This window comes from Megalops cyprinoides, chromosome 20 (genome assembly GCF_013368585.1).
Source record: "Megalops cyprinoides isolate fMegCyp1 chromosome 20, fMegCyp1.pri, whole genome shotgun sequence".
Classification (NCBI taxonomy): Eukaryota; Metazoa; Chordata; class Actinopteri; order Elopiformes; family Megalopidae; genus Megalops; species Megalops cyprinoides.
In genome coordinates, this window is record NC_050602.1 from 26,937,501 (window position 1) to 26,947,295 (window position 9,795).

Here is a 9,795-nt window from a genome sequence, read left to right on the forward strand (position 1 = left end):
GGTAAGAGTATCTGCTAAATACTGTAATATGATTTCTTATTTTGCATCATGTACGCTGTTACTGTAAAACCAGACCGGCTAAAAGGCATACTTGCAGAGTACCAACATTCACAGAAACAGGTCATTTCAATGCATCTCTGAAGTCCTTACATACATGGTTCATTACCACACGTAAGTTTCCCAACTAGAGGAATGATTCTAGTTTTTCTAGGATTATTAGATTAAATCATCTACAGTATTTATTTGCTTGTACACAGTTTATCGATTTGTATGTTTTAGGATTGTAGGGATTAAACCTGATAACAAGTCCTGCATTCAGAGTCTTTTGGTAAAATAACTGCAGACCTCCCAAGAACGGTTAAGTCTGTGATTGCCTGAAAATAAAACTTCATTTATAGAAGACTACTTGTTTTTTGCACCACATTTCCTGCCTTTTAGTGTATGTTAATCTTGAATCGTGCTTTCCAAAGACCCACAGACAGAACTGGGCATCACAGATGTTCTCGCATTTTATACTGATTTATGAACGGGATCTCTGCTGGGGACTGTCTCCTTTCTGGTGTTCTATCACTCTGTCCTGATGGCGCAAATAATGTTTGAACACCACAGTGTTATTACAGAACTTGGGAAGTGCTTTGTACAATAGGAACAGCCCACTGGGGTTTCAGTGGGGGAATTCTAGGATACTTTTTGGAGAGCTACCGGCGGAAGCCACTCTCTGTTATAAATTTTGCGGCACTGGTACTGGCTAGCTCATTTCAGCGTGCGAGCTAACCGTTCTTCACAATACTAAAATTATAGTCCACTTAATTTCCAAACAATGGCAGCGAGGATGCTCTGGATGTTCTTTCTTCCTGCAGGTAACACTGCTTTTGTCTGAATCAGTTTTTCATTCACTGAGTCTGAATTTGCGGAACCTTCGGATGTGTGGCGCAATATATATGCACTCATTGATTTCAATTTCCTTGCAGCGTGTTCACTTCATGTGGAAGTGAATTCGGAAAATCTGGTGTATCAGGTCGGCGAAAAACTCAACCTGACCTGCAGCTTGGTAGACTGCAGCGAGGATCCCTCGGTGTCATGGAGCATCCTCGGCGACGCGCCTCTGGGCGCCGAATCGCAGAGTCACATTTCACCAACAGTGACCCGCTTGGTTATTAGCAATGTGACGCTCGCGCACGAAGCCAGGTTTTTGTGCAAAGCATCTTGTGGGATGCAAAAGCGACAGAAAGCGACGAGTGTGAAGGTGTATTGTAAGTTCTTTTTTTTCCCCATCATGTGTTTCCTTACTGTTGAACTTACACTTCTACTCTGGCTTTGTTTAGCATGTTCGTTTTAGAGTCGAAAGTGCACTAACTAAGGGTGACAGACAATAACATGTAGTCTAAAATGTCTGCATAGCCACATACATAATTTGTCAGTAGGTTATAAGATTGCAGTGAAGGCATTGCACTTGTATGCAGATTTCTTCTAACTGAAAATGCGCTTTATTAAGTGTCCCAAAGCTAGAAAATTGGTTTATTTGCAATTTCAGCTTTTCCAGACAACCCTGTGGTTTCAGGGAACAACCGTTTACTGCCAGGTGTGAAAAATGATCTTACCTGTCGGGTCAGTGACGTCTACCCAGCGCAGGGTCTACGGATTGAGTGGATACAGGGAGGAGGCGTTCTGAAGACGGATGATGGAGAATGGTCTGCTAAACTGCAGGGAGTGTCCTCCGTCTACTCATTGCCACCTGAAAATAACGGGGAGAACTTCACCTGCAGAGCCACGCTAAATGTGACAAAAGACAGACATATAATGAAGGAAACCACGGTGGCTCTGACTGTGTTGAGTGAGTACCCATCATACTTTCACTGGAGTGGACACAGGGAAGGGTGTTATGTAATGTCAGTTCTACCTGCATCATCTGTCCAGTCCTATTCTGACTATTTTGAGTGACTTTATTGACAGAAACTATATTGTTTCAACATCCACTGTAGAACAGACATTTGGGTGTACTTAGAAGGCGAGTGTTAAAGTTCATATTGAACAAAGCTTTTTTTTTTCTGCATGAGAGCAGAACATTTCCATAGCATCCATTGCAGGTGCCCACAGAGGAGCAGCCGGGCTGGGGTAGAACCTGCACTGGGGTACAGGCAGGATGTCTTCAGATCTGCCATTGGACAGGAGAGGGTGTGACAGTGGGAACAGTGTGGCTTTTGCATGGTGAATGACTGACTCGCTGACCATATGACTAAGCATCTGCCATTCTAACAGAAGTTGTAACGCGTAGTCCAATTTTAAAAGCCGCAAACGGTCTTCCTGGTTTTTCTGCTTCCAGGGAGCTCTACCAGTCCCCCCGAGACGCCGGACCTGAAGAAGGTGATCATCCCCACTGTCGGTACAGGATCCTTGCTGGCTGTCGCTGCCGTGCTCATCCGTTACCTGAGGAAGTCGAAGGGAGCCGATGCTTACAGTCTGACCACGAACGCCCTGCCTGCAGTGTAGGTGTGCTAAGCTCTGCCCAGCTTCCACTCAGAACCCATCCGAATGATCACAGCTCAGGGCAACACGACAAACTGTCTCCTCCCCCAAAATCTGTGCATGAGAGACTTCACAGAATACATCAGAGAGAGAGGGAGGGAGGGAGGTGGCCTTGTGTGGCAGGACTCTCAGGCACGCCCAGGCAAGTGTAACCTTCAACAGGTAAACGTCATACCAAAGCCTGAGGTCACAGACTGTGTCAGGGGCAGGTGAGGGAGGGTGGGTGTCCTCCCTCCTGTCCTTCCCCAAATTTCCCCAAAAAGCTTCCCCAAATTCATCTATGGGTGGAACTAAAAGGAACACTCCTCAATCATAGCACAAAGTGCTTTATCTTCAGGTTTAAGAACGTTAATGTCTTCCCCGTTTCAGTTTTCATCCAGCGTTGAGCACGTTGTGTTGTGACTGACAGATAAGATAAATCGAGTCAAGCCTTTTGTTAAATTGTACAACATTATGTTGAGTCATTTATGAAAATACGCCACTAGCGTCACAGAAATAATAACTAATTAACTAATTGAATAATTAATTGGTTGTGTTAATGAAATGATCTGTCCAATCAGAGATCAGTTTGGGATCCTTGTTTAGCACACATGTCAATATAAATGGGTCAGTATAAATGTTAGAGAGGAATGTGTGAGTTTTTCATACGCTAGTCAGAATATGAATGTCAGTGATGTTGTTTTCTGTGGACAAGGTGTCTGTGTTCCACAGGTGTGTGGTAAATGGGTAAGGATTTATCTCATGCACACTTGTAGGTGTGGATAGGGGGGCAAGGTTCAAGGTTTGTGAAGATGTATTTTTGAAAGAAATTCTGTAAAAAGAGTACCTTTGTCATCATGTCAACTCTGCTGAATACTGAAAAGTGTTTTATGCTGTGTTGTAATTTATCTGTATGTATTTGCAGTGTGTGTGTGCATTTGTAGATATTTTTTGTCTAAATCTAGCTTTGTTAAACACAAGCATTCGGTTTATTTTTATCTGAAAAAGACATCGGATGCGTGATAATTCTCTGGCAGCAGAAAGCTGTGTCTGGGTGTGGGAGTGGTGTGCGGGAACAAGGCAATCAGAGGAAATCCTCCACAATAAAGTGTTTTGTAATGTGCAGATAATTGGCAGGATCATTTCCCCGCCAGAACAGCACAGCAGGGGCCAGAGCTGTCTGCACCTCCTTCCTCCTTATGTGCTGAAAGGGAGAGCACAGCTCAGAGAGGAGTGAGCGTCTCAGTGCCGTACACACTGTCACCCACAGATCATTCATACACCCTGTCATTCATACACACTGTAATTCATTCACGCTGTCATTCAGTCACGCTGTCATTCACAGCAGAAAAACAGCCACGAGATTCACAGGGATCTTAAGCTGTTAGAAAGTCACCTCTGTGTCACTTCATCCTCTGAGGTCAAATCTGACAACGGGTAGATTTAAGAAAGGGGGGGCATTAGGTGCCTGCATCCTGGACTGCTGTCTTGAGTTGAAAGGTATTATACTATGTAATTTTAACTGGGCAGCAGTGTAGTATAGTGGTAGGGATCAGGCCTCATAGCCGAAAGGTTGCTGGCTCACTGTTGCTGTTCCCTTGGGCAAGGTGGCTTTCCCTCAGTAAGGATAACTGATAACATTTAAAAATTGTAATCTATGTAAGTTGCTCTGACTAGGAGTGTCTGCTAAATGACTGTAATGTAATTATTATTGGAAATGTGTTTGGAAATGAAGGCAGTTTCGTGGTTCTGTCTGGACATCGGTAGGAGCTGGCTACTGACACCAGAGGCTGTTCCATAGCAAAGGTAAACTTATGAAAAACAATCCCATCCATGGACATGAAATCATTCAGCCTAGTCTCTAGAAATTGGTTGGATTAGGTTTGGATTAGAACCGGAGCTGGGTTTGGAGGTAGGTCTGCCCTTCTTGAACATATTCTTCCTGTTTGCAGAAAGATCCATTCTGTAAACATGGTATATGAATCCATTCATAAAAATGTAAAAAAAAAAACTTCCATTTTTAATTGTCTGAGAAAATAAGGCTAGAAAAAGAAAAACGATGTACATGGATGTTTGAGTTCTGCATTGTGATTTTGTTTACAATCTTGGATGGACCATGGGTAATACTGAAACTTAATAGTGGATTGAGTCAATGAAATTTTTATCCTGAATGCAGACACTTTAGGCATTGCAATTGTTTTGCCTTTGACGCAAAAAACAGTGCAAGATATGACTTTTGTCAAATATTCTGATAACTTGCTTTGTCAGTTCAAAGAGGTCAGAAATACATTTTTTTAAAACTTCGTCTTTGGTAGCGCACACCCTGATACAGTTATAGATAAGTGCACAGAGAACACTGAAATCAGAGTTTTCCTCCTGCGACTCTAAACAGCGTACTTTTTTTAGAAGGGGAGCGGTGCAAACGCCCTGCCAACACAAACAGTCTTAACTGCACAAGCTCTCAGAAGGCTAGGGTTTGTGATAATAGGCTGTTAACGGCATGCTAGGGTCACTCTGGACAGGAAAGCACTACAAAGGTAAATATGCCTTCATGGCTTACTGCAAGAAGTGTTGCAAAAGTCAAGGCGCACAGATTTGAAATTGTAAGGACTGATTTGAGAGGTTGTAATCAGCGAGTTGTGGTTGTAATCATCGAGTTGTGGTTGTAATCAGCGAGTTGTCGTTGTAATGGAAAATGGATTCACGTAAAAAAAATTATATCTATATATGAGTAAATATTGGATTACAAGTTTGCAGCTGCTATTGTATTTATGTAAATATCAATATACACATTTGTGAATTTCAACATACAAGTTCACACTTTTTGTGAAAAGTGAAAATTTAAACATAAGAGTTCAGATTTTTCTTCTACAAGTTCTCACATTGTATTCTACAAGTTCTCAAAATCAAGTCTACAAGCTCTCGCATTTTGCAACATATTTACCTAAAGTATGTTTTCCCAGACCTGCAATGTAATATCTGGCCAAGCCATGCCAAGCCATGCGGGGACCACACCCAGAGGACACGGAACCAACTTTGCATCGAAAAGAACCATCATCTGGAACTTCGAGAGGCCCTATATTGTTGACAACACTGATGGATACCAATTTGTGCAGTTAAAGGAGGACTTTCTGTATTACTCAAATATGATGAGTCAAATATGGCGTCCAACAGGGTCCGGTTGTAGGCCCTCTTCTATTTTTGGTGAAGTATTGCAAATTGCCAGACTGGAGTCTCATCTCAGAAATACAAAGTGTTGGATAACCTCTAATGCCCTGCTACTAATCTCTGATAAAACAAAGATCTTGACACTGGGCAGCAAAAGTGTGCAAAGATTTTTCTCCAGACTCATTGACTTCACTCTACATTTAGATGAGCGTTCCAACAGCCCACAGATTTGACTATCAAGAAACTTAGTATTGCTGTAAATTCAGATCTTTCTTTAAGTATGCACACTGAAAACCTTTCTGGAATATCCTTCTCCCATTCCATTTTGGGAATATTGTCAAACATTGGCAGACATTTTCTGTCCATAAATAAAGCCGAGAAACTAGCTTAAGAACCTAAGGTGCAAGACCAAGCCAATCCCAATGATTAGCAGAGAGAACCTGAACTCACTTCTGTTATCCAGTCTGAAACAAATAAAAGGAAATGATACAACTGCTAGCAGCCATTGCCAAGCTTCAACAAAACAAAAAGGCCCAGGAAGCAGAAAGTTAGTTGATACAAAAAAAAAAAACCATTCTGGGTACACATTGTTTAGCAAGTGCACATTTAACAGCTTCATGCTACACTTGAAAACACTTAAAATTCAACATGTCCCACTGCAGGCTGTGCTTGAAACCACAAAGCTAGTGCTTGATGCACTGTGCAATTTTAAGCCTACTCTGGGATCACATCAGGACTTTAAAAGTACTGAGAAATAGTTGCCCAAGCATTTACTTCTAGCTAATAACCAAACGGACTAATTAATAAGAGGATGTCCTGATTGGGTTACCATAAGAACAGCTCCACGCTGAAGACTGAGCTTTACGGGAAGAAACGTTACATTACGTTATTGACATATATAGCAGACGCTTTTATCCAGAGCGACTTATACAGGTTACAGTTTTTTTACATGTCACCCATTTATACAGCTGGATATTTACTGAGGGAATCCTGGGTTAAGTACCTTGCCCGAGGGTACAACAGCAGTGCTCTGGCGAGGAATCGAACCGGCAACCTTTCGCTTGCGAGTTGTGCTCCTTACCACTACACCGCACTTCTGCTCTGTCAGGTACACTGAACCCAACGCGAATGCGCTGTGCCGTCAGCGTCATCTTTACGGGCGAGGTAGTGCTTTGTTCATGGAGGCTACCCCGTTTAGAAGTTTACTCTCAAAATTTTAACCAGTTATTTTCACCAGTTACCGATTTTAACGTCAGTGCTGGCTGAGCCATCGCGTCTTCTGTAAAGGCACCAGCGGCTCGTTTCTCGGCACGAAGACTGTAGTCATGTACAGCGCATAAAGTACAGCCAGAAGCACTGTTAGCGATTGTGTGGGTCGTACTTTCACTTTCACTTGCGCGATTGTGATGTTTGGAAGGGTGCTTTTCCACATTCCACACCCCCGCTTTCCGCTTCTCTACAGACAATCTGGGAGTGGCACTGTAAAAACAATGTAGGTAATGCCAAATTACTTAAAAATAAGTAATCAAGAAAGATTGCCATGTGTTGATAAGGATAATGCACTTTGGTCTCATGTGAACCACTTCAGCTCTTCGTAAGAGCGTCTGCTAAATGCCAGTAGCGTAATGAATTAAATTGCGTTGACTTCTTCTGAAGCCTGTCGATGATTGCTGGGTGTTTTGATGAAATAGATTTTGATCAGATTAGATATATTCCAGTTAAAACAAGAAGTATCATTTTGGTTCATAGTGGCCATATGTGAGAACTACAGCAGGTGGGTCGTCAGCTCATTTTGGCCTGAGATTTTCTGGTGACTTCGGACGTAGCGTATAGCTCTGCTGTGACAGCAGCCACATCCGTGCACTTTCAGAAATGTGTTTGTCGGCTTCTTGCACCGCGCTGTACAACTAATGTACTTAATCACATCATTGTCATCTGGCAGGCGCTCTTATCCAGAGCGACGTTCGCAGCATGATCAGCGTAATTAAAATTTAAAAAATTAAAAAATATATAAATAAATAAGTAAAACTGAAATAAAACTGACTGGTCCTCACAAGAAAATTTGTCAACCCTTGCTCTTATCTTTAGTATTTAAACAAGTTATCATGTAGCATTCGCGTTACTGAAGGAAAGTAACTAACTGAAATCTAAATTACAGCACCTGGCTGCAGGTAGCTAACTTAGCTGGTTAGTTGTTTCTCGGGGCATAGTGACGGTCACAAGCACACTTTTGACGAAAACAGACTGGCTAGGTCTTCTATAATTTAAACCTATTTGGTGTGCGTTCTCCGTTCGAATGCAATTGCAATGACCTCAAAGTGACAATTAACAATGATTTATATTCTGTGTTCCAAAAAAAACGATTACTAATTTGCGAGAAAACATAGACTAACGATCTGCAGCGCAAACAGCAACTCATCACCTAGTCTAGAGGTTTTACTCTTTTTTTCAGTGATCCAGCACCAATAGACCAGAAAAGAAAGGAGGATTCACTCGGAAAAAGAATGCACTAGCTGGTTTCGAACTGCTGAGCTTTTTTTGAGGGGGTAATAATATGTTAAATAGTCGCTGAATACCTTGCACACCATCTCGAAACAGTTTGCTAAACATATCAGTCTGGTGTACTAAAGTTAAAAATGTCATAATATTTACAAATTCATAATGTTTGTCTAAAATGAAGACTTCATAAGCTCACTGAGTAAACTCTGAAAGGTATCTTGTTCATTCATTTCCATTATATTTGTAATGGCTAATACGTGCCACAAGAGTGCGCTATGGGATATGGGACGGAGGTGTAGGCTAGTTAGTGAGGTGTTCGTATTCGGGGCCTGCACAAGGTAAATTTTAAAACGTGTGTTTTCACTTTTGTAATGCTATGATTTATGCTGAAAGGAAACACTTAACACTTCAAAGCAATGAAAGGAAGAGGGTAGCGGAACAGTTTGGACAGTGCACTGATGGAATCCATCCTGCCAGAGCTTTGATTCTGACTACATACTGATCCATCTCCTGACAATGACAGAGATGGGATTCAAATTTCCATGTCTGATCAGGCAAGACAATCCTGATGAAAAAGACATTATCACATGCATGCCATCTATAGCACTGTATCTACCACCTGAGAATTTATCAGGCTCCTGAGTTCCAATAATACCCAATAGCAGGTGTTAGGATGGGGTCACAACACAACACGGCTGTGCATACTTTCTGTTGCCTTGCTTTGATTTGGCGCTGGCTGCTGACGTCAGCACGCAGCTGGAAGCAGCCTCCCACCCAGGTAAGCGTGTAAAGGTGGACCGCCGACCGCAAGAGGAGGGGAGAGAGGATGTACACAGCTATGGCGGCGAATTTGAATTGGGGAAGTTTTGTTGACTGCTGTTCCGGTGCAGAAGCAGGAGCATGGAAAGCGCTCTTTTGGTGGCGAGACTGTTAAGCGGCTACAACGATGTCGGTCGTTTTGATGACACTGTCTGTGTTCGCCGGGACGTCGGTAGATTTGCGTCGGTTTGCGAGCGTAAGCGCTAAACCGTTTTGAGTGACTGTTGGTTCGCCGTGATTTAAAATCCTGTATTTTGGATCACCGCCGCCTGTTGCTGAAGCAGGGTCGGACAGTCGCCTATGGCTCCAGATGACTGCTGGCCGGAGCGGTAAGTTCACCTTCGCTGATTTGGTTTCCACGGTCAATCTCCTGCCACGTTTGGGTTTAATTTGTTTGTATTTCCAAACCCGCACAACATACAGTTAGGTTACACTTGATATTCCTTTCACAATAAGTTTAATCTTTTTTCCGAGCCTGGGTAGCTAGTCTGAACACAGGATATATATTGTTTAATTCATTTCCATATCCATAGCAAGCCTCTAGCGAAAGCCATTGCTGGGAGTCCAAACATAGAAACATGCGGTTGGGATGTGAGGGTGATCTGAGCGTGAGGGACTAGCTGGAGGTCACAGACGAAGCGTTCTTTGGCCTGTTCACCCACCCCCAGCGCTGATACTGCTGTCTGCTGAACAGGTCACCAAAGCTCAGTTTGTTCTGACTCAGGGAAAGTACTTCCTGTTCTCTCCCTGTATTTCCTGTCCTGGCTCTGCCAAAGAACACTGTGGCATTGAGAGGGAGGAACG

General features: G+C 42.8%; 1 protein-coding gene across 2 annotated transcripts; it reads left to right on the forward strand.

The window, feature by feature from the left end:
- The first annotated feature begins 769 nt into the window (after window positions 1-769).
- On the forward strand, window positions 770-5,576 carry LOC118795281 (vascular cell adhesion protein 1-like). Of its 2 annotated transcripts, XM_036553656.1 has the most exons (5): window positions 770-860; window positions 972-1,253; window positions 1,535-1,834; window positions 2,324-2,486; window positions 5,469-5,576. In XM_036553656.1, exons 1-5 carry the CDS (start codon window positions 821-823, stop codon window positions 5,479-5,481), a joined length of 798 nt encoding a protein of 265 aa, XP_036409549.1. In that variant the 5' UTR covers window positions 770-820; the 3' UTR covers window positions 5,482-5,576. The 2 variants fall into 2 exon arrangements, with proteins under 2 accessions (XP_036409549.1, XP_036409550.1); XM_036553657.1 differs by lacking the exon at window positions 5,469-5,576 and having other exon boundaries at window positions 2,324-3,788.
- The last annotated feature ends 4,219 nt before the right edge of the window (window positions 5,577-9,795 follow it).

Bases quoted from the DNA above. Each gene is read 5' to 3' on its own strand.
- LOC118795281 (XM_036553656.1), top strand. From the start codon at position 821: ATGGCAGCGAGGATGCTCTGGATGTTCTTTCTTCCTGCAG. The intron at 861-971 runs GTAACACTGCTT...ATTTCCTTGCAG, and splicing joins GATGTTCTTTCTTCCTGCAG to CGTGTTCACTTCATGTGGAA. The intron at 1,835-2,323 runs GTGAGTACCCAT...TTCTGCTTCCAG, and splicing joins GGTGGCTCTGACTGTGTTGA to GGAGCTCTACCAGTCCCCCC.